Genomic DNA, 25,206 nt, shown 5'->3' on the forward strand with positions numbered 1-25,206 from the left:
TTAGCCACACTAGAAGGGAGTGGAAAAAGAGAGCTGAATTATGTAGACATATTAGAAAGAGTGCTCTTGATCAAAGTAATTCTACCACCTTTGCATAAATACGTCTGCTTCTAGCTAGCCAACTCACATTCAATCTTCTCAATAACCCCATCCCAAATGGCATTGTGTGTGGCACTTATATTAGATTTGTGCGAGATCTTATGCATGTGGACGTAAGACTTTACTTTCAGTAATATGTGCTATAGTTTTCCTTGCATTTGGGTATATGATATAGTTCTTCAAATGTGGGCCATGCACTAGTTGCCAAAACTAGTGTCATTTAGTACCCAACAATTAACTGTTATCAAGTAGAGTTTTTGTACACATCATAGGTTACTCTTACACGTCGTTGGTGATAAGAGATATACTGTTTGTTCTTTTTACATTTCATGGCGATTTTATAATTATTTAGTTCTATTTGATGATAAGGTTTACTACACCATACATTTCATGGCATTCATGTATGGTGTAGTAAACGCAAAGATAGGGTTTTCGAAACAATTAGTAATAGAATCGAAAGCTTTTGTGCTAACGAGGGATGGAAGTTCTTTACACATCATTAAGAGGAGTTGGAGAGTCGTGAAAGATATTAGTCTAGGGAGGTCCACAATGCTATGGTTTGCCAAAACACTAGAGGAAAGTTTGAAGGGTGAAAGAAAATATTTTTAGGCTACTTCATGGGAGGGTGATAAAGGCTTTATCGCGCAGAGATGCTCTAATGCTTGTAGTTGATGCATGGCATTAATAGAGCATGGTGGGGTTGGCAGATGGAACTACATCTTCATTCCTGAGGAGAGGGATGGTTAGGGATGAAGGAAGTTGGCAAATGCATTGAGGGAGACTGTAAGAGAGGGTGGACAAGCGGCCAGCAATAGAGGAGAGGCATTTATGGTGCCGGTGGCGACGGCAAAACAATCGCAACCGTAGTCTTACAGGGAGTTACTTCAGCAACCGCTGACGGCATTGGTGCAGTTTCGTGAATGCAACTGGGGACGAGGGCCTGACGTATCGGCCAACCTGGTAGGAGCTGTTGGTGCAAGTCATGGCTACGGATATGGTCTTGGAAGGGCTAGTCGTGCCACAGGTACAACAGATGCTCAAAAGCAGGGTGGTGGGGGCGGTTGTGCTGTCGGTTTGACAGAACAAGGCTTGTATGGTATGTTGTTGAACATGAAAAAGCAAATGGTTTTTGCAAGAGAGGATGGACAACCTTATACGGTGCGTTGAAGGAAAACAAGAGGTGGGCCTGGGCCTGGGCTGCTTGGAATGTGGTCCTGGTAAAGGGAAACTTAGGTTGTGTTTGGTTGTTGTACCAAACTCAGCTCATCTCAAACTAATTATTGATGGGACCTACTATTTTTTCAATTTCCTTAAAAAAGTTAAACTCATCTCAACCTACTTCATACATTTTAATCTAAAAAATTAAACTCATCTCAACCTTAAAAAAGTTAAACCCATCTCAATGGGACCCACAAAATACAATTATTTGCAACTCAACTTATCTTATCTCAACATCTAAACGTAACCTTAATGTTGGTGTGGGGCTAAATGAGGTAGAAAGGTTGTTAAGTCAACGGGATGTGGGCTGCTACAATGGGCCTCAGTTTGGGGTCCAAGACAAAGGGGAGGCTCAAATGGGTCCAGGTCAATTCAATCAGCCTCAACCTGTGGGCCAAGACAAAGGAAAAAGAAAAGTGGGCCCCGTAAGTCTTGTTTGGAAGATTCAGGATTTTTACGATGCAGAGCTCTTAAGGACGCATTCCTTGCAATGTTCATTTTTGTAAGTGAGAAGGAAGCTTCAATGGCGGACCTAATGGAGATGACAGGTGATCTAGTACAATGGAATATGAGCTTCATTTGGGCAGCCCAAGACTGGGAAGTCAGCAATTTTGCAGATTTTTTCCGACTCTTATACCCCATGAGACCAAGCACTCAAGGAGCTGATACTTTGTGGTGGGTACTGCCAGAAAAGGTATTTTTTTATTTTGTTCTTTCTATAAGGTCCTCACACAACCGTAGAATAATCACTTTACATGGAGAAGAATTTGGAGAAATAAGGCACCTCCCAGGGTGGCATCTTTTGCTTGGATAGTGTCTGGGAAAGATATTGACGAAGGATAATTTACAAAAACACGGGCTGATAGTAGTGGACTGGTGCTATATGTGCAAATAATGTGGTGAGACTGTGGACCATCTTCTACTACATTGCGAGCTTGCTAGAGCGTTATGGATCTATGTATTCAGTCAAGTAGAGCTAGCCTGGGTTATGCCTGCAACAATTGTTGAACGTTTGGCATGTTGGACTATTCTGGGCGGTATTCCACAAATCTCAGCTGTGTGGAAGATGATTCCTCTATGTATTCTTTGGTGCATATGGTAGGAAAGAAATGACCGGACGTTTGAAGACAAGGAGTGTTCATTGGAGGAGATTAGATTACTTTTGATTAGAACCTTGTTCTTTGGGCCAAAGCTGTAGATTTCAACGGGCCAGATTTTCATGATTTTTTTATTTCTATTTCTTCTTCCTAAATAGTTGTTATCTCTTGTATACCTCTTGTGTACTTGGTCTATACCTATTCGAATTAATATAATATAAATGTTTACTTATAAAAAAAAAAAAAAAGATTTGATTATTGGCCATTGAGCCTTAGCTCAAATGGCACCTTCCCCTATAACATCATGATGAAGGGTTTAGTCATGGTTTCAAGATCATCCAACTTACAATAAAATCAATTTGATCTGTGAATCTTCTAACTTCTAATAAGATCTGTGAATCTTCTAATAACTTTTTTTAGAACTTCTATTGATAATATAACCAAGCATTGTTTCATCAACTTTGAGAGGTAATTACCCGACTATAGTTGTGAGGGCGGGGATAGTTGGATGTGGGGGCTAAATTCAATTATGGGGAAGCTTAGATCTATCCAAATGTTTAGGAATGGTGTAATGCTTCTTCCTGTCTAAATTAGTTTTGGTATTGGTGGTTAGCTCGTAGTGGCAGATGCAGTTGGAAGAAATGAGTCTTCTTCTTTTTTGTTTTTTTTCCCGTCATACTTGATGCAGGTAATAATTAGGTTTTTAGGTCTTACTGTGTGAAGGCCTTATGATCAGTTTCTCTCCATCCTATGCGTGGAAGATGTCTCCTATCTGTCTGGTATGATTTTTTTTATTTTTTGGGCTAAGGGGTGTGGTGTTTTTGGAGGGAAAGAAATGATAGAAAGTTTTAGGGCCATGAGTGGATGTTGGAAGAGTTTAAAACCTTACTCAATACTATCCTTTGGGTGACTACAATAGATTTTAATTTTTCATGATTTCCTTGTATTTTATTCTGTTCCTAATTAGGAGTTTCTCTTGTATACTTTATGGGTACTTGGGCTAAGCCTTTTGTGTTCTCCAACAAAATGCTTAACTACTTATATGTAACACCTCCTCCCTTAGGGATGCCATGTAACATACATAACTCGCACCAAGCAATAGACCCACATAATTAACAAATACTTCATTAATCATAACAAATCCCTAAATTAAACCAAGTCATTAAACATAAAAACATAATCAGAGTCTTGTTTGCAGTATGGAGGGGATTATAAGTGATGGATTGCCTAGAATCTCAAGATTGGAGAATTCGATCCTGGCTTTCAGTGGCTGGCCTTCAAGGGTTGTTCAGAGGGTTTAGAAAATGTGTGCGTGAGTTTTGGTGATTGCTTGTGAATAGGTCCTCTATTTCCAGATTTAATTAGTTAAAGATGGGCAAGTATTTGGAAGTTAAGATCTGATTATACAAGAAATGCTAATCAGATTCAATGAGGTTAAGGGCATGCATAATCTTTTTCTTGAAAAGTAAGATGAAAATTTTATTGATACGAATGAAGTAGGCAAAGCCCGTGTACACAGGAAGTATACAAAAGAACACCTAAATACATTCTTGGAACCAGAAAGTAAGAACAGAAAATCATGAACACTAGTTCCGTTAAGCACAATGGCTGAAAACCAAAGCAATAAAGTGTGCACAAAAAGGTTCTCAAGTTCCTCCATTGTACGCTGTCTATCTTCAAAGCACCGAGCATTCCTTTCCATCCAAATACACCACATAATGTGCAAAGGAATCATCCTCCGCACTGCTGCCACTTGGGGACAGCCTTGGATCTCCTTTCAACAAGCTATTAACCCCAAGGGGTTGGCCCAAGTGGTGAAGGCCTTGGTCTTGGGGTCTCAATCCCTTCAAGGTCCAAGGTTCAACATCTCATGGGTGCAAACAATCCTTTGGGGCCACACCCCCTGGTGAAAATTCAGCGATTTAACTAGTTCCGTGTAGGGAAACTTCCGAGGGTGCGGTGCATGGGACCGGGGTTTACTCTGCAAGGGTGGGTCCAAAGTGCCTTGGAGAGGTTCCCCGACATAATAATAATAATAATAATAATAATAATAATAATAATAATAATAATAATAATAAAAAAAAAAAGATCTCATCCCACAACACTCGTGTCACGTCACAATGCAGTAATAAGTGATCTTATGGGCCTTCAAGGTAATATGGTCCATTTGATTAAACATGGTATCTTTAAATAAGTTGGGCCAAATGATTTAGAGATATACATTATGGAAAAGAAATAAGGTCTTCTCTTCCACTTGACTGGTTAGGAATGTATGACCTCTAATGAGTTAGGAATGCCCTTTGGTGCTGTTCCTTGTCATAAATCGGCGGTTTTGTTATTGAGTCAAATTGTGAACTCTAAAGGCTGAATTGGCTTTTTTCTTGAATTAACTGAAGTGGCAAAATTCTATGTTAATAATGTATTTAATTACTTTAATCTTATCATTTGTGATATTGGATTTTTCCTTCTAAGTTGATTGCTCTAGCTGATTGCTCTAGCATCACAGTTTTATTGAAGCAACACAATCTATTGTTCTTATGTACCCTTGAGTTTCAGAACTTTGTTTATTCATCTGTCTACCTTTTTATTTTCAATACTCTTTTAATTTAACTTGTTAAATGAGGACATCTCACTCTTAGTGGGAATTAATACTTGTTCAAATGAGGGCATGTCAGGACTTCCTTTTATGGGGTTGGATGTAAACCTCACTATCTTATTGCTAAATTGAGAAATGATTTCCTTTTTTTTTCCCCCTCACCAATCTGCTTTTAATTTGTGGATGCCAGCAAACTGAGTGAACTTAATGTCAATGCAGGGCTCTAAGCGTCCTCGAACTGGGATGACAGATTCATTTGGTCAAGTGGGTACAGAGACAAATGCTCTTGTGCAAGAAGCTTACAAGTCTGATTTTATTTCCATGGAAGTTGACAATTCAGCCATAACAGGAGTTGCAAGTGATCAGATTGGATCCGACTGGGATTGGGATGATGATGACAGAGGTATGGTCATGGATATCCAAGCTCTCCTCTCTGAGTTTGGAGATTTTGGGGACTTCTTCGAAAATGATGCCTTGCCTTTTGGGGAGGTATTTTCTTATCCTTCGCAATGATTTCAATCTGCACGTTTGATATATGCTGATAACACTACTGATGTGAAATTGGAGGGAGCTCCTCATCTGATCTGTTGTTTTGAGGGAACATTGGAAATTTGGAACTTTGGGATATATGGTTTATTTATCAATTAAATAGAATAATGATTTTTCAGGATTTTTTCTTCAGGTGTTCTCTTTCTTTCTTGTATCCGTATCCAGCTCCTAACTTGTAACTAGGTGTTCTCTTTTGTGTACTTTGTGTACTTGGGTTACGTCTATTTACCTGATTCAATAAAACTTTTTTTTGCTTATCATAAAATTTTTATGTTGGAGAATGCAAACTGTATATGAATTTAGTAGCACTAAGGTTTTAATTAAATCAAGTTCTAGATTGTTTTTCTTGGTAGGACACTCAATGATTAATAGGGCGAGAAGTATGGTATCTCTTTCCTCAAGGCAAATAATAGGAATTTCTGGGCGCTGAGGGCTCTATTGAGTGTTCCTGGAGGAAGTACCTTGATCCAAGGAGGAGTCTTGGTGATGGATTTTTGACTTGACATATTGTACCTTTTTCCTCATTGTGGAATAACCATTTGAGCAGATGACGTTAGTATTATTATTCGTGAATGTATTGTGCAATATAACAGAGAAGTAAACTTTGTAAATATGGTGCCGTACATCAAGTAGGCAACGTCATTGCCCATATTTATGGGCTTGATGGATTATTGGCAGGTTAATTACTAGAATTTGAAGTGGGTACGGTACAATAGGCATAAGTACTAATAAGGAACAACCCTCAAAAGTAGAAAAGAGGAAATAAAAAATAAGTGCTTCCTCTCTCTGTGTCTCTCTTAAAGATGTTTCTTACCATGTGGTTAGAATTGTTTTTCTACTTCAAGGCAGTGATTACATGGTAGAGGCACATCCTTATGTTTTTCTTTTTAATGTTTGCATGTATATTTCACCAGTTAAGATGCAAATACGTCACTAAAGTTAGACACAAAACAACCTTACTACTTACAATTTCCTCCCTCAAGATCTTTCTACTTACAATTTCCTCCCTCAAGTGGTTTGGTTTTGGTTCCCTTCCTACCCACCCTTTACATTGAATCTCACGATGACCCCTTGTTTTCCAAAGCCCCCAGGAACTGCGGAATCACAGGCGCTTATGTTTTCTGCACCAGATTGTGGAGATGTGGGTCCCAGTCCAGTTGGGATGATGGATGTTTCTGATCAGATGCTATTGCCTGTAGGCTTTCAATCGTTTGAGAGTTTTGATCCACCCCCTCCATTAGCCCAAGAGGAGTATCTCAGCAAAAGTCAAGAAGTCACAAATAACAATTTGTCATCAGGTCTGACAAACCACACTCTAGCATCCTCTACTGGTGAGTTCGATCATATAATAAAAGCTGAAGCGCTGATGACTTTTGCTCCTGAATATGGAGCCGTGGAGACCCCCACAAGCGAGTTTTCATCATCCATTTTCAGAAGCCCATATTTTCCAAAATCTCGAAGAGAGGAGAGTTCCAATTCAAGCTCAAATAATTACATCTATGGTGCAACACCACCCTCTTCTCCTTGCTTTGATGGATCAGATGAAAAGACTAGCCTGCCCATGAACTCAAAACCATTGCCTGGAAGGAATGATGTGAGTGCTGTTGTCCACTCAAAAAAATACTACACTCATGTGGAAAGGGGGAAAGAGCGACATGATAAAAAATTTCTTGCAGGTAATAATAGTGTTGCTATGTCTGATGGGGTGGCACCAACACCATTCTCTAGTTTAAACTCTACAAATGCTGTTAAATCTTCCCTGAGAAAAGTGTCTGAAGGCACCCTTGAATTGGCACCTTTCCTTCAGTCTATGAAGACCGTGTTTGCAACTGAAGTTGAATGTCTGATGTTCCAGGCCTCCATGTGCAGGATAAGGCACACACTATTATCTTCCAGTACCTTTATGCCTATTAATTTGAGTAGATTAACTGGAAGTAATATTTTTAATCAGCTGCCTGGTGACCAAAGTACAATGACGGACAATACATCTAGCAAGTATGAGGTGAAAAAGAAAGAGACTATACCAATTAGAATACCTGGTGATACTGATGGAATTCTAGATGGGCACCTTAATGCGCCTGTTGGTGTTTGGCGCTCTGTTGGAGTTCCTAAAGTTCCGAAGCTCTCAAACTCACCAAGTATGGAAATTAGTCCATCCTTACCTCATAATTCGTTCAATGAGGAAGGTATCCTTTCTTTTAGACAAATGCAACCTCTTCAGGAGCTTCTTGATGGAATGGCATTACTTGTCCAACAAGCTACATCCTCTGTTGATCTGACCCTTGATGGGGATTGTGGTGATGGTGCTTATGGTTGGCTTGCGTTACAAGAGCAGTGGAAGCGGGGATTTTCTTGTGGACCTTTTATGATGCATGCTGGTTGTGGGGGGACTTTGGCTTCTTGTCATGCACTTGACATTGCTGGTGTGGAGTTAGTGGATCCACTTTCTGCTGATGTAAGTTTCAATTTATACCAATGATTTTTTTTAATTGTTAATAGCCGCACCTTCTGTATTTTTGGTTTTGTACTAGACATTGATATTTAGTGCTTGTGCTGAGTTTTACTTTTTAAATCTAAGTTATATGTCACTGTCAGATCATATGTACTACTAATGGAATCATGCAAAACTGAAGAATGTGGGAAATGGATTTTTGTATGAGTGTAAGTCTGTTGCTTATAATGCGTCTAAAGAATGTATAATGACGCCATATATAATAAATAACATCAGTAGAAATCAAGGTGTAAACAATTCGAGTTCAAGCAAGTAGTGGGCTGTTAAGCTCTGTTCGGGTAATTGTTATTTTAAGAGTTGAGTTTGAGCTTAATATTGAGTAACTTTTATGTTCATGAGCAGTTCATTTATTTTTTGAGCAAGTTAAAGCTTGTTCAGGAATTTTTATAAACAAAATTTTGTGTTCTTGTGAATATTTTTATATAGTTTATACAAACATGTTGATGATTATGTTAGAAAAGATTCAAACAACACTATCGTATTAGGATTATGATTTCTTCTTATCCTTTCACATGCTTGGGATATTCTCATTATAGCATTAAGAATGATAGTACACAAAATAATAAATACGATACCAGTCACGGCAAGCTTTATAGGAGTTGAGTTGTTTAAGAATTGATTTTGTGTTCATGAATAGCTTATTATGAATTAAGCCAAAGTCGAGTATAGCAGAGTTAATTCCAAGTGACTTTTCGAGTAGTCTTGTTTATTTATAACATTAAGTAAATAATCTTATTTCCAAAATTAGGAACTTTGCCTTCTGAGATGCTCTGTCATTTAAAAAAATCAACTTGAATGTATCGTTCTGTAAATATGTCCTTGAAGGAATATACTGTTTATTTGGCTATATCATGTGTTACAATTCTTTACGAAATGAAACAGATACTTTGAGTAGGAAAGCTTCATGGCAAAGTACCTTTTAAAAGTTTAGGTAATATAATAGATACTGTTTCCTTGTTTATACTTGTTCCTCCAGAAGGCAACCTTCTGCTTTGGGCTTGTGGATCTTTAGAATTGAGATTGAGATGCCATTTCTTTCAGTTCAATCATGTAGTTAAATTTTAGTTAGTCAAATGTATAGTCTATTAGTGGTTATCTATCTGTTTGTGGACAATACAGGCTTAAGATGTGAGATCATAATATAATTGATGATTTAATGATCTTATGATGAGGATATATCGTGTTTTCAGGTTCATGCTTCGTCTGTGATTAATTTGTTGCAGTCTGACATAAAGACAGCCTTAAAATCTGCTTTCAGTATTTTGGATGGTCCATTGTCTGTCAATGATTGGTGCAAAGGCCGCAATCCATCCGTTGATGCTGGAAGCACGGGCGATGGATTTTCTGCTGAGTCTTCTATAAGTGAATGCAGAGATTCTTCCAGTACTGTTGGAGAACCAATGAGTCCATCTCAGTCTTCTGCTGGTGGAGCATCTTCTCTTAAAGGTATAATTATCCTTGTATACACATTGGCTTTCAGTTATAGGCAGTTTGACCATTGATGCAGTCTCTAGTGCAACAGATAGAGCAAAAGTGGATGAGACATGCCAAAGGAGATCTAACCAAGAAATCTGTGCCTCAGAGTCAGAGCAGCAACAAAGCAGCCGGCTAAGACCAACACTTCTTGTTCTTCCTTTGCCTGCTATACTTGTTGGGTATGATACCTTGTTAAAACAAATTTTACATTGACATCTCAAACATCAAATTATGTACCAATAGCATTTTGTTTATATGGAGAAAGCCTATTTGCAAGGACCAAAGGGAGACATTCATAACAATAAGAGGCTTAATACATCTTGTTAAAGACAGAAACACGAATCTTATCATAATAAAACTATGGAAATTCACTCATTTTTCTCATCCGAATTAGACGTCAAGAACACTTCACAGAGATCTCAAGGACTCCTGGTTTTGAAGACTCTATTCATCCCTTAGAGTGGCTATTGTTACCATCGATTAGAGATTTGAGCATAACCTTAGCAATCAAATAATCTAATATTTTTGCATTAAGAGACGTCAAATGACATATGTGCCACCTTTAATTTGGCAGAAGGGTTGCGACCTAATTATATTAGGCGCAGTGGAAGAAAAGCCTAAATTGGGGGAGAGAGAGAGAGAGAGGGGAAAAAAAAAAAAAAAAAAAGCAGCAATGAACAAAGGGAAAAATAAATATGGGAATGAAATTTTTTCTCCTTACAATAGGAAACATAAACATAGTTTTGATGCCTCAATGAGCCAGCTGATCAACCATACGGCCATAAAAAATATCAGTTATTATACTATTTATATTGAATTGTATGATATATGAGTTACATTTTCTGATATGAAATTGCTCATCAAAAGAAAACAAAAGTCTCTGACCTGGGATAAATATATAGGCATTTCAAAACATAGGTAAAACATGTATTGGTATTATGGAAACTGGTTGTATCGACATGTCATTAGACTTTGTGAGCAACCTTTGGCATGTATTAGAATATTAATTGGCATTTCTATTGTGTTAAACACTCAGGTTTCTAGCCCACAATTCAGTGGGTTTTAACAGAATGTCTTGCTGGTTAAAAATAAACCAATTAGATTATTGCCTGTCCATGTTCGTGCAGTTGAGATTTAGGAAGAGTTCCTGGCTTCTGCTGCCGCTTTAATTTAAACTTACAGCCCATGTATTGACAGACAAAAATAAGCACCATTACAGTTGAAGTGGTTCCTTCAAATAATGCCCTAACTGCTTTTTGTTATCAGATCCTTTGCAAAATGCTTTAGAAATATCACTGGTTAGCAAAATTTCTTATATTTGATTTTCTTTAAAAGAGTTCCATACTAGGGCCAACCACCTTGACCAAATGCCTCTTGACATCCATACATACAACTGTGAATTCAAGTCATTTTGTTTTATACTAGTTTACTAGACCACCCTTCTTATTTTGTAGGAGAGATATAATATTTTGTAACTGATAAGGTGTTGTGGTATATAGCAAATAAAGAGAACAAGCATAACAGCCCTTTACCGCAACTACAAGGTTGGAACCAAAAAGGGTTATAGAAGATATTTTTCCAAGTTAGCAATTTTGAACCTTTTCAGTAATCCATGTACTCAATTCTTTCCTTGAAAGATGTCTGGGATTAGTTGGGACTTTGTTCCAAACACCCGGTGCCAATCAAAAATAAAAAATATAATTCTTTCCTTGACTGTGTCTCTTAAACTCCTGCTCAGTCAGAAGAAAGAAAGTGGTTGAAAGAAAGATATTACTAGATGGTTCTAGTCATCTGCTCGCATAAGATGTTAGTGGAGGATTTGCTTCAAATAATGAGGTTTTACTTTGTTCTATGGATTTTTTATGGCTATGATGGACTAAGACAGGCTGCTTCTCGTAGTTTAAGTTGATGCTCCATATGTGGAGATACTTACAAATTATGTTTTTCATTATAGGTACCAGGATGATTGGCTTAAGACGTCTGCAAGCTCCTTGCAACTTTGGGAGAAGGCTCCTTTTGAACCATACGCATTACAGAAACCTGTAAGTCCAATACCCAAGCAGTTGCCCCACATATTGGTGAATGCAACATTTTTCATTTTCTGCATTTCTGTAATTTTCATTTTGAATACTTTTATAATTTGCTTTCCTTTTTTCAGTGATTTTGCAACTTTGTTCATTAATTGTTGCAGATTACTTACAATGTTATATGTCCAGACATTGATCCACTAACTTCTGCTGCTGCTGATTTTTTCCAGCAACTAGGAACTGGTGAGTGGGTGGTGTTTTTATGCTTCAAGTTGAGATGAATCAGTTGTTACTTAGTTTGTACTCGCATAGACGTTTGAAAGTTTTACATTGTTATTTTTTCTGAAAGAAGTTTTTATTTTATCCTAGTAGCGATGAACCAACTTGATGTGGATTATTGGTGCTTATGTCTACTATGTGTTTTCCTGTCCCACTTCTATTGAAAACACCATTCTCCATGATGATACATAATGAGAGTGGTTCTTAAACAGAAGGCCTTTCCTATCCACACTATCCAGAATTTGGGTTACAGTAAAATATCTAGCATTTTGAGTTCCATCACTTGAAATTGAAGTTATACTTCATGTCATTCTAATGCCCCAGATGTTCATGCTTTCTTTCATTTAGAATACTTGTATATTTTCATCTAACTGATATCTTTTTAAGCTTGTTTTTGTTCTTTTAAAAGAAAAGAATGTAATGGAGTATATTTTTTCTCTTTCTATATTGTTTTGTTCTCTACAGTGTATGAGACGTGTAAACTGGGTAGTCATTCACCACAAAGTTTGGGCAACCAAATGGAAATCGACTCAGCAAAATGGTCATCTTCTGGTTTTGTTCTACTTGATTGTCCTCAATCAATGAAGATAGAAAGCAGTAACGCATCTCTTGTTGGCTCAATAAGTGATTATTTTCTCTCTCTTTCCAATGGTTGGGACTTGACAAGCTATCTTAAGTCCCTTTCAAAGGCACTAAAAGGCTTGAAACTTGGTCCATGCTCGTCCACAAACCCAAAAGAAGGAAGCAGTAGTCCTTGTATGGTGGGTGGCAAGTACTATTTTTCATCACTTTGTAGATTGAAATGTTCTTTCTTCTTTTTCATTATTCCTAACTATGGCGGCTAACTTATAGGTTCCAATGATGTAGTAGGATGCTGTCTTAAACATTTTTCTTACAATATTTGGTGGATTTTAGTCTTCATGGGAATTGCGCTATGGCATGTTATTAGGCCTTCAATGTACTCTGATAACAATTATATGTGGGGAAGAACATTTTTACTAAATTTTTTCATTTTTTTTAATTGATTTTCCATGATCTGGAGCATCTACATGTTTTTTAATTGCTTGTAATACATTGAGCCTTAAAGCTGAAGTTTCATTATCTGAGCTGATGGAAGTTGTTCAACTCATATTTAATGATCTTGTGTTTGATGTAGTTCTTATTTATTGATTTAGTATCATGGCTTTGCTTTTTTTTTTTTAAAAAAATAAAAATTTACTTATAAAAAAAATGTTAGTATCATAGCTTTGCTTTTCTGAAAGAAGTATCACATTGTTGGTATTTTCTGTTCCCAACAAATGATCTTGGATGCATTTTAGGCTCTCTCATGCAAGTGATTTATACTCTTAGATCAATAGAAGCAAAATGCATTTTCTTAGAATTGGTCAAATTGGTTCTGAAGTTAATTGCATGTGATAGCTCTGGAAATGATTCTGGGGTGAGGCGCTGGAAATGATAGCTCTGATTTAAAACTTCCAGTAGGCAATTGATCACCGCCTATATATATATGTGGAAATTTGTTTTTAACATTATGCATGCTGCTTATGACTAGTTTATCTTGGCCAAACAGATATGAATTTCCCTGTGCTTTCTATCCAGGTAATATATGTGGTGTGCCCTTTCCCTGAGCCTACTGCAGTTCTACAAACTGTCGTTGAGTCTTCTGTTGCTGTTGGATCAGTCATTCTTCAGTCAGATAGGGAGAGAAGATCTATATTGCACAGTCAGGTTGGGAAGGCTTTAAGCTGCTCGGCAGCAGTGGATGAAGCAACCATATCAAACGTTTTAGTACTTTCAGGGTTTAGTATTCCTAAATTGGTACTGCAGATTGTGACAGTTGATGCCATTTTTAGAGTTACAAGTCCATCACTTAATGAGCTTGTCATCCTTAAGGAGACTGCCTTCACTGTTTATAACAAGGCTCGTCGAATTTCTCGAGGATCCTCTAATGACATAGTCCAGCCATCATCAATATCTAGCAGATCTCCCTCAGTCCTGACACAAATGTCTTCTCCTATGTCAGGGATGTGGAAGGACTGTGTGGGTCCTCGAATTACTGGGCATTCCCTTCCCAGAGAAGGTGAAATCGATGCTAGCCTGAGGAATAATTCTTGGGATAATTCTTGGCAGACTAGGACTGGAGGTTTAAGTTGTGATCCAATTAGAACAGGGGATTATACAGTTCAAGATGAAATTCGTTACATGTTTGAACCTCTTTTTATTCTCGCAGAACCTGGTTCCATAGAGCATGGAATTTCACCAGCGTTTTCTGGTAATATAGTGTCAGACTCTACAAAGACATTGTCTGATGATAGCAGTGGAGGATTTATGCAGGGTGCAGGCTTAGCAGGAACTGCAGACGTTGGATCAAGCTCTCATCTTGATGGATCTGAAACTGATGGCTTTGGATCTAGCCATCAAAAGACTTCTCCAAGCCTACATTGTTGTTATGGGTGGACAGAGGATTGGCGTTGGCTTGTAAGCATCTGGACAGATTCAAGGGGAGAATTGCTCGACAGCCATGTATTCCCCTTTGGTGGAATCAGCAGTAGGCAGGACACGAAGGGTCTGCAATGTCTTTTTGTTCAAGTTCTGCAGCAGGGCTGTCAGATACTTCAGGCATGCTCTTCTCCTGATATCGGTGTTGCCAAGCCTAGAGATTTTGTGATTGCGCGCATTGGGAGTTTCTTTGAACTTGAATACCTAGGTATATGAGTTTCTTCCACGATGTTATGTTTCTAGTCTTTCAGGTCTAGTGTTGTGAAATTACTACCATTTGCATTGTTGATGATTTGTTCCATTTTGTCTTCTTTGTAGTTGAATAGTAAGTAGTAGCTGGCTTACAGCTGTGCACTGTTGACCAGATCAACAATGTTGCAGCTTTTAATTGCTAAAATAATGAAATCCTCTCCCTCTAAGCTCTTCCCACTGGCATGTAGTCTGGTGGGAAAAGATAAGTTTGCATATTTTGGGATCTAGTTGACAATTTTACCATGAGAAGAACCGACATAGCATGTAGCAATTTTTATTTTATTTCCTCTTCACACTTTGATTGTTGATTCTATGAATTTCTAATTAAATCTGTTTGGTTCATATGTGGAAAGCATTTTCAACTGGATTGTAAATTGTATTTTATATATTTATTTCTGATTTTAGAATTGAAATTTTTTTGTGTATTTGGATTGTAAACAGAGTGGCAGAAAGCCATCAATTCAGTTGGAGGCTCTGAGGTAAAAAAATGGCCCTTGCAACTTCGACGATCTATGCGCGACGGAATTCCAGCTAGCAGTAATAGTACATCCTTACAGCAACAGGAGATGAGCTTGATTCAAGAGAGAACCCTACCTACCTCACCTAGTCCTTTGTATAACCCTCATGCTAAAGCAACTGGCTTTATAAAAGGTGGTTTAGGACAACCTGCTGCAAGGAAGCAGCTTATGGGTGGGCAGACACTTGTTGACAACTCAAGGGGCTTGCTTCAGTGGGTGCAGAGCATCAGTTTTGTCGCAATTTCAGTTGACCATTCTTTACATCTAGTTTTTCAAGCAGATTCACCATCTCCTGGTAGACTCTCACACTCTCCTTTATTTCTATTTCTTCTTCCCTTAAATGTGTTCATCCATCAATAAAGCCAGGTAATATGCATCATTCATGTGGGCCACTGAAAACTTATGAGCTTGGGCATGTGCATGACAGTTTCTCTGCTTGCTTTTAGAACCTTGATCGATTTATATATCTGTGATACTGACTGTATTTCCGTTTTGCCATTTCTCTGCATAGCAAGGGATTGCATATATACATGAGCCATGTATGGAAAATGCATTGATTGTGGAAATATATATTTAGATTTTCTCTATTCTTTTTCTTCTTTTGCTTTCCCAGTTTTTGGTGGGTGGTCTTTGTAAAAGTTGTTTTGGTTTTATGTTTTTTCAAATTACAAAAATCAATGCAAATCATTTGATTAAAATTATTTTTGAGAGATTTTTTTTTTTGTGTAAAAAATTTGTGGGCTGAAGGTCAGATTTTTAAAATATAAATACTTTTGAGAAATTTCTCTTTGCCAAACAAGGCCTGAAGTTGGCGTTTCATAAAATCTCAAGTTTTCAAGAAAATCTTACGTCTAAGAAAGATCTCAGTTGCTTGTATTTGAAAGTATGGAACCTGTCTATGTTGATACACCTCCAATAGATGTTCTGAATTCCTATGTTCTTATGTGTATCTTATGCTTAGATTTTTTTTGACGTATGGCATGTTGTTAGTGCAATAAAAGCCTCTGCTTTCAAAATATTTTAAGAAAATAACAGAAAATGTAGAAATGGAAAAACCCAAATGAATTGTCACGTTCTGCCCAAAGAGGGAAGTAAATTTTTTTAGTGTCCTGTGTACTTGGATTGCAACATCTATGCTACTACTCATCGAAAGGATTCAGCTCTAGAGCATTAGCATTGGGTTCATCAAATTCATCTTCAAAATTTGATGAAAAGTACACATTTTTCATAAATTCAAAACCTTCATATCTATAATTCCACATTGGATTAGCCATTAAATTCATCAAAATAATAATATAATATTATTTTCTTAATAATAATATTTTTAATTTTTTTTCTTCATATTTTGTAATTATACTAGCCATATGGACATTAATAGTTTAATTTAGTACTTAAATAATTTATTCCCAACTAATTTAGAATAAAATAAAATAAAACCATTGCATATTAAAATTAGAATAAAATATTAGTTTGAATGTGGAATAGTAGACCTTCAAATTTGAAGGAAGAGCAACAATTACTGTAGCTCAAAGTTTCCCAAATACCTATTTGATGAATCCAATGTAGGTTCATTTTAAGTAAATTCATCAAAATTTGAAGATGCATTGGCTTTTGATGAAGCCAATGCTAGTGCTGAGGTGGTCAGTGGGATCTTCACCCCCCTTCTTTGGTAGCCCAAAGAGCCTTTGGTGTCTGGCAGTACTATGGTACTATCGTTAACCACAGTGCAATGTATCTATGGACTTGCCCTCGGTATTGGAAATTATAAACAATTGTGGGTATAAATATGTGATGGCTCGTACACATGAAGTGTTAGGTACTCTGGCCACTATTATTAAATAGTGTGCACAGCATGATTTGCAATTGAATGCTGTAAATAGAAATGTTTAGATTGTGGTATTGACAGTAAACGTTGTGCAGGAGGTGCTCAAGGGGGCAGTGGTATGGGACCATCTGGCTATCTTGAAGGGTTCACCCCTGTAAAGTCTCTTGGTTCTACGTCTGCTTCCTACATTTTGATCCCATCACCTAGCATGCACTTTCTCCCTGCAACACCTCTTCAGCTCCCAATGTGCCTCACTGCAGAATCACCACCCCTGGCCCATCTCCTCCATAGCAAGGGCTCTGCAATTCCGCTTTCCACTGGTTTTGTAGTTTCAAAAGCCATACCTTCCATGAGGAAAGACTATAGAAGCAACTTGAAAGAAGAATGGCCTTCGGTTCTTTGTATCAATCTTATTGATTATTATGGAGGCACTAGCATTATCCAAGACAAAAGTGTTAGAGGTATTAATAAACAGGGAGGTAGGAGTTTAAGCTCTGAAGCTAAAGATTTCGAAATTGAGACCCATTTAGTTCTTGAGTCTGTTGCGGCAGAGCTTCATGCACTATCATGGATGACTGTTAGTCCAGCATACTTAGAGCGACGGACTGCATTGCCTTTCCACTGTGACATGGTTTTAAGACTGAGAAGGCTACTTCATTTTGCTGATAAAGAGCTCTCTCGACAGCCAGGGAAATTGCATGTGTAGGAGGACATTCACACAGTAGGAAATGAGTCAGGACGGTGGAGATTTTATGGAACGGTGAGCGATGAATAGGCTGTGCTATGGTGCATCTGGTTTTCTATCCATGTACAATAATCAATGTAGTATGTTATCTGTATATGTGATTTTGATCCACCGATCCATCCGCAGTTTTGAATTTCCAAGCAAGTGATTGAAGAGTCTGGTTAGAAATAGTGAAGCTATTTGTAAAAAAAAAAAAAAAAAAAAAAATGGAAATAGTTAGGAGTAACGGATATAGCTTTGCTTGCAGATTTGTAGAATGTATATGAACGTTGTCGACAGCAAACATTTTTTTTTTTTTTTAAATGTTAACGTGATCATTTGTAGTAATATATTAATCGGAAAAGTTAAAAATATTCAGTTGTTGAAGCGGCTATCGGTGCATACTATTGGTTCTGCTTTCTCTTTTTCTTTCCTACATCACATACTTGGTGCAAATGCATGAAGCAGTAGAAAATTGGTGTATGTATTCAGCGATCGTTCCTTTCTCGAGAGAGAGCAATGGAATTGAGGTGGTGGGACTGGCTACCTCTCTGGTCAGAACCGGCATGAGTTCCAAACATCGATCTCAGGTCAGTCCTTTTGTTTTTGTTTTTGTTTTTATTTTTTTTTAACTCCTTTTAAAAGTTCAATCTCATAAAATAAAAATAAAACCTTGATGCAACTCCGGGTGGTGAAATTCACTTGAATTATTTTGTAATCAACTCTTTCTACTTATTTATTTCCCAAGTAAAGTACAAAAACCAACGAGGATGAGGTGTTGGTGGTCAGTTGGCCCGTCCTGTCCAACCTACATTATAGGAGGGATTTTAAAACTGATCGTAATTAGTAAGAAACGAGATGTTAGGTTTTGTGTTGTCACCAGTTAAATTATTATAAGTCTTACGATGACGACAACTACTGGAAAGGAAAATGATATCCATGTTCGCAGTAATGAGATTTAGTAGATTCTAAGAAAAGACGGAACCTCTTTTTAATTTTTATGAAAGCAAGAAAGAAGAAAGAAAATGATTGAAATGAAGAAGAGAAAGTAACATGGTTGTCACTAATTGCTGGGCTCCATTTGCCGAAAACTAAGTATTCAATTCCCACTAAGAGAAGTAATTAGAACGATGAATGCAAAATGGCCAACTTTGCTGGCCCCAGGAAGCATCTGCTGTCGGTTGGTTTTGGCTCCTCCTATTCCAGTTCAACATTTACCATACTTGCCTTATTTATATGTAAGACATATATTTCAGTCATTTCTAAACGTCCTTCCTTTACACCAATTACAACTATTGTTTGCATCTCAACAATGGTGTCTAATAATGTCAAGAGCCTAATAACTTGATGGCATAGGACCCGATTCTTTAAATGGAAAACCGGGTTTGAAACCCCACCCCCTTTATCAAAAAAAAATAATAATAACAATGGTGTCAAATAAATTGGCAAGGTATTTCAACGCCTAGTCTATGGTGTCCATTACTTGAATGAAGCATATATTTGAAGAGAAAATCGACCATAAAATTCCCTTCCAAATAGCTGAGTGGGAGGGTACCAGAGAGAGAGAGTTATAAGCTCACTGGTCTGTAAAGTTCTAATATTATAACCATCCCATACAGCTAGCTACCTTTTCAACGTTAGGGTTAGAATCTTTCTTCTTTGTAGAAGTTTGATACCACGAGCCAAACTTTAAATAGCAATTCTTTTGCATTGAAGTGATTACACAAAGTAAGATTCGTTTAATAAGTAACGCTTACCTGAAAGTTCTAAAATATATCTAATCTATACATATGCAGAAATAAAGTGATTTTTTCTTACTATTTTCCCCTTCGATATTCTATGTTTGATGACTTCTAAAATTAAAAATTTTTCACAGACAACAGTTGGAGCTTTGTGACAATAGAACACTCAGAAGTCAAACTCACCTAAACTTTAATCAATTCTCTCAATGTCCATTTCACAAAGAAATATCTTCCCTTGTGGTAATGATTCATCCCAACCACAATTTCAAGTTATTATTAATTCCTCAAAACAAACAGAAAATTGACACATATAGACCTGGCCCATTCAGAAACATCATCTGGAAGATTAAATGAAGCCACCCATGGCTGCTTTAAAGTTATCCTAGAACTCAAGAAAAGGGGTTGGCTCATTTGGTAAAGGTCTTGGTGGTATACTCCTTCTAAGTCTAAGGTTTAAATCTTCTTTGGGTGTAAATAATTTTTAGGGACCATTGAATTGGGAAAATATATTCTTGAATTATCTGAGTTGCCCTAGCGAGAAACTCTTAGCCGAAGGCCTATGCACGGATTAGTCAGGATTTTCTTCTCAGACGCCCGGTGCCCCAATTATTTAAAAAAAAAAAAGTCAATCCTAGAACTCAAAAACTAGACTTGAAACACTTTATTGGAATTCCTCCAGTTGGTATGGGTTATAAATTCATCCAGTTTCAAGTTCTTATAAAGGGGAGCAAAGGCTCAAACTCAATAATGGGCCAGCAGAATGATTTTACCATTTAGTTTCCAATCTCTTTGCACAAATTCTCATAGAAGTTCTGAAATGAGACCATATAGTATAGTGGCAAATGAAATACCAGACCGGTACCACATTTTTTACTCCCACTCAGAACCCTCTTTTCCTTACTCTTTTGCTCACATGCTCTCTGCATCAATGCCAACAAAACATAGGCCCCACAGTCAATGTCCTTCACCACCCCGCAGCCACACATAATCCATGTGAATGAGAATCCATCAAGCTACAGCTCATCACCAGCTCTGCCCATCCACCTTCCCAACAATGAAAAATGTAGTAACAGGAAATGGCTGATCCAAATCCTTGACCAAAGCAAGCTAATAATGTAACTACTCATAATAACAAACTGCTGTTCTTCGGAAACGTAATGTAGAAGAAAAGAATTATTATAGCAAATGGATCACAAATACAAATGAGTAGAGACCAAACTCCAACATCCACCACCAGTCATAACATTTCTCCCCATGATCTCATTATTAGCCTAAATCTAAACCTTTGGGGGAAAAAAAACACAATTAAATAAAATATATATTACAATACCACAGAAAACACATCAATCACATCCAAACAAACACCATCATCAAATGAACATAATCAGCAATAACTAAGTTAACCTGGAAGTCCCGAAAATTAAAAATAATCCCAATCAAATCTCCCCTACCTCTCTCACAGTAATGAAAGATCGATACTCATCAATTTACACATAGAGGGGGAAAGGTTCAAAACAGAAATGAAGCATCATGCTGCTTTATCTATGTTGGTCATTGGAGTTGACCATAAAGCTCAGAAGAACAACCCGAAAGCGAGAGCTGCAAGAGACGCGAAGAAAGTGGGGATAAAGATAGTAGCTTCAGATGTTGGGCTTGGTGCTGGAGCGTCGGCTGCCGCGGCATTTTGCACAAAAGAGACAGCCACCAACACGATCAACATTGTCACAAAGAGCTTCAACTTCATTGCCTCCATTTCTCTAAATGCTAGGTGAAAGAAGCTCTGCAATTCCTTCCTCGGAGATGGGTTCTCTTTTAGCAACAGGGGAAGGAATGCTAGGATGCAGTGAAAGGAATGGCAGAGGGACGTGGATATTTATAGAGAAAGAGAGAGAGATGTGAACGTTGAGGGGACACACGGTACAGGGTGGCTTTGCCATTGTTGTCATACAGCTGTCAAAAAATGAATTTGTGGGTCCCCACCTTTTGCTGTCTTCTTAGCTACTGTTTTGGCGTTATTTATGGAGTATTTGATATTGGAAAAATATAGTTGTAAGCACAATTGTGTACTAATCTGTGCATCAATATGACGTGATTGGTCAAAAAGTAGATTTGATTGAAAACAGTGTTAATTTAAATTTTAAGTATGAATAAATCAATATTAGTACACAGATTAGTACGCAACTATGCTTGTATGTAGTAAAACTCTTTGATATTTCCTTCCTACATTTTATTTATATTATTGTTATTCTGTTTGTTATATTATAATATATGAGGTGGAAATGATTTCTTTAGTTTTGGTTGGAAATGTGAGGCAGGGGGTGGTGAATTAAGTTGTTTGGAGTTTCTTTTTAGGTTAGGAGGGTGTGAATGTATATGTTTCACGTTTGTTCAACTGCTTCATTCTTCATCTCATCAGAGATCATACCCTTAAAAGAATTAATAAGATATCAATATTAATTTTTTCAATGAATAAATTGAAATTTAGTACCCTTTCATTTGATTTGTTTAAAGTTAAAAATTTCTAAATTCAATCATATTTTTAGGCAAATAAGGTTTTTATATTTATTTTTTTATTTTTTGAAAAAATGAGAGGGCAGCTCAAAATAGATCAAACACAGCACTTAGACAAATAAATAAATAAATAAGAAGAAGACTCCCAAGAGGAAGAGCAAAGCCTCAAAGTTCCAAATCACACGTTGTGCCCATGTTTCGCGAAAGTGACTAACAACCGAAACATCTAATACTTTGGACTAAAGTTAAACTGAACAACGTTACGTACGTGTGCTTAACAAACAAAATTGTTAATGACATGTTTGTTAAGCACACGGACAGCCTATAATTCTTTTGGCTTCATACAAAGGAATATTGATTTTGTTTTCAAGTATTGATCTAAGGCTTGCAAATTTCATTGTCCATCTAATTTTCGAGGGCACTGTGTCTGTTAATTCGGATAATAACATGAGCTCTTCTTAATTTGGTTGATGCGAGTCTAAGTTTGACATCAACCATATGAAATCAAGAACCGATCGATGTGCTGGATTTTCGCTCAAATATCAGATGAAAAGGAAATGGTAGCTGTTTTGATGAGGAAACTTTGCGTTAGGGAATGGATAGAAGGGTACCTAAACTTTTGACAGAAACTAGTTGGTGCTGAGTCTACATCCAGTTGAATTTACAACACATTCACAATTCTTCAGAGCTTTCCCTTATGGAAATGATCTATCAAGAGATTATGAGATTTCAAATCATGCCAACTCAAGATCTCGATTGCACTCCAAGCTCTGAAACTACCGAGGCACTGACACGTTAAAGTAGGATTCTTCATGGAAGAGTGTGAAGTTTTTGAAATAAAGCATGGCTCCTTCTATGTAACTTGACATGATTTGCTACTTGTATTTCCTTCTTTTCCTTTATGGGTAAACCTTTTTCTGTTCTTTTTTGTTTACTGTCTGGTAGTTAGGGGTTTTCTTTTTCGTTTCTTTGGTTTTACTTTTCTTGCCTGGCCGTGTGATGTGAAGATCATTAGATCGTCCAATGGAAAGCTGTAGTGTGTTCTGTTCACATGGAATCAGCAAAGCCCAATTCGAATGACTTGAAAACCCAACTACTTTTGAGTTATATGTACGTGTGTATATTGGTACACAACCTTGAATTCCAGAAGCAGGACAAGTGCTGTTGACATGGTGCCAAAAGAAGATAGAAATGAGACTCAAAATCTCCTAATTTTAATTTAAAAGGTGTGATCATGACTCATCCTTTTCAATTCAAATACCTTACCCACTCATGTGGGCAGGCAAATGAGCCTCAATTTGAGCCAATAATGGTGTCCTAATCCATGCCAACGGTTGTGAATTTGAATGATTGAGGAAACCACTAAAATTATTATTGTACTACAACCATAAGATTGGCAACACTTAATTTTGCCTTTAAAACAAAGTTAAAATAATGCGGAACCGAAAAAAGGACGAAATTTGTCAGCAAAAGCCAAAAGCCAGGCCTTTTGCTCCTACATATATTATTCAATCAATTTCAGCTCTCCATTTTAGTTACCATTTTAAGCACCGAAAGGAATTAGTGGTTAGCCGGTTTGTTTCTTGGTATAATTAGGGCTTAAGTTAACAAGAATTGAGATGGGTCACTCACTCATGTTAAAAGTAATGTTTTTTATTATTAAATGGCCTCTACATATGAATGTGAGTCTCAAATTTATTTACTTTTTTAAAAAAAAGTATACAAGATTTACACATTTTAAGACTGCAAATATTATTTTTTTATATTAATATTTTGAATAGAAATATCTCTCCTCTCTCTTTGAGTCTATTGAAAATTCTAACCGGTGAGTTTTGGTTGGTATTCATTCGAGATAAGATAATCTCATAGTAAGTTTTGGTTCGACACTGAGATTAATCTCTAGTTTAATAATTGGTTGGGAGATAGAGCTATTATTGAGTCTCATGAGGTAGTGGGGGACTCACGGCTGCAAGTTGCCAAGATTCTAAACTCCTCGGGTTGGGATAGTAACAGATTATCTTCTTTAGTACCTGCGGCGTTAGTTGAAACAATCTTAGCATGGCAGGGGAATGTGCGAATTGGTAAAGACATTCTAATATGGTAACTAAATCCAGATGGTGGCTTCTTTACTAAGTCTGCTTGGTAAATAATTCGATATCATGAAACTATTTGCTCGTGGCGCAAATGGTTGTGGCATAAAAATGTTCCCAAGAAAATGTCTTTTGTTTGTTGGTGAGCACGAAAGGAAACTTTACCTGTGGATGCTATGATTGCTAAGCTTGGGATATCATTGGTTTCAAAATGTAATTGTTATGATATGTCTAAGCAGGAAACAATTGATCATGAGTTATGTGGAGGTGAGTTGGCAACTAAAGTCTGGAATTATTTTGCTGCCATATTGGGAATTCGTTTACCTCAAGTTCGTTCATGGTAAGGTATTCTCAACCTCTGTTGGTTTCGTGCGTCGTTTTCTTCTCAAGCTGGTTTATGCCGTACTATATTACCTATTTTGATTACCTGGGCATTATGGAGAGCACGGTGTGATACGAGAATGGAAGATAGAGTATCAAATTGGTGTGGTACTGTTATGTGGGTTAAGGGCACTTTGATGGATATTTTTTCTCAAGATCGGAAGTTCAAGAAATTACAGTTTAAAGATTTGAAGATTTTCCAGGAGTTAAACTGTCCTCTGGCACCGACTTTTAAGAAAATTCTAAAGGTCGAGGCTTGGTAACTCATTTGGGAATCTTGGTACAGCAGGCAAGCTAGCCATGTTTTATCTGGTTTTGCGCAACATTATGGGGTGTCTTCCAACACTACTGCAGAAGGACGTGCGTTACTTGATGGCTTAAGACTGCCTCAAAAAATGGGAATTAAAGACCTTATGGTGGAATCAGATTCTTTTGTGGTGGTGGGATGGCTCCGAAATAGCGTGCGCAATTTTTAGTATATGCGAGATTTTTGGGAAGAAATTTAATGCCTTGTTTCGCTCCATTAATTGCAGTATATGTCATATCTACATAGATGGAAATATGGTAGCGGACTTCCTAGCCAAGGAGGGTGTCAACAATAACAGTTGATTATTTTGAAGATCAGAAATTTGAACCGGGACGCTTCGAGAACTTTTGCACACTGATTATTGGAAACTTCCTTATTTATGTTTGTAATTCCTTACTTATTATCTTAATGTAAATAGTAGTTCCTCTGTCTTAGTGAGGGTCTTGCAATAAAATTTCCTCCTTTTGATTTAAAAAAAAAAAAAAAATTCAAGAAAGCCAACTA

The 25,206-nt window shown here is 37.2% G+C and overlaps 2 protein-coding genes across 5 annotated transcripts in view; one reads left to right on the plus strand and one right to left on the minus strand.

Annotated features, from left to right (window-relative positions):
• Positions 1-18,063, plus strand: part of LOC122292100 (mediator of RNA polymerase II transcription subunit 13) — a 40,096-nt gene extending 22,033 nt beyond the window's left edge. For 2 of the 4 annotated variants that reach the window (XM_043100319.1, XM_043100318.1), the window contains exons 14-23: positions 5,230-5,499; positions 6,644-8,014; positions 9,262-9,517; positions 9,579-9,726; positions 11,502-11,589; positions 11,739-11,817; positions 12,319-12,614; positions 13,453-14,560; positions 15,046-15,417; positions 17,043-18,063. In XM_043100319.1, coding sequence (XP_042956253.1) covers positions 5,230-5,499; positions 6,644-8,014; positions 9,262-9,517; positions 9,579-9,726; positions 11,502-11,589; positions 11,739-11,817; positions 12,319-12,614; positions 13,453-14,560; positions 15,046-15,417; positions 17,043-17,653 — 4,599 coding nt within the window. In that variant the 3' untranslated portion in view covers positions 17,654-18,063. The remainder of the gene's footprint in view (positions 1-5,229; positions 5,500-6,643; positions 8,015-9,261; positions 9,518-9,578; positions 9,727-11,501; positions 11,590-11,738; positions 11,818-12,318; positions 12,615-13,452; positions 14,561-15,045; positions 15,418-17,042) is intronic. The other 2 variants (XM_043100320.1, XM_043100321.1) reach the window with 2 other exon arrangements.
• Positions 18,064-20,573: 2,510 nt separating this feature from the next.
• LOC122292101 (arabinogalactan protein 14-like) lies at positions 20,574-21,268 on the minus strand. The gene has a single exon (XM_043100322.1). It carries the CDS (start codon positions 21,164-21,166, stop codon positions 20,987-20,989), a length of 180 nt encoding a protein of 59 aa, XP_042956256.1. The 5' UTR covers positions 21,167-21,268; the 3' UTR covers positions 20,574-20,986.
• Positions 21,269-25,206: the final 3,938 nt, after the last annotated feature.

Source organism: Carya illinoinensis, chromosome 13, assembly GCF_018687715.1.
Source record: "Carya illinoinensis cultivar Pawnee chromosome 13, C.illinoinensisPawnee_v1, whole genome shotgun sequence".
Lineage (NCBI taxonomy): Eukaryota > Viridiplantae > Streptophyta > Magnoliopsida > Fagales > Juglandaceae > Carya > Carya illinoinensis.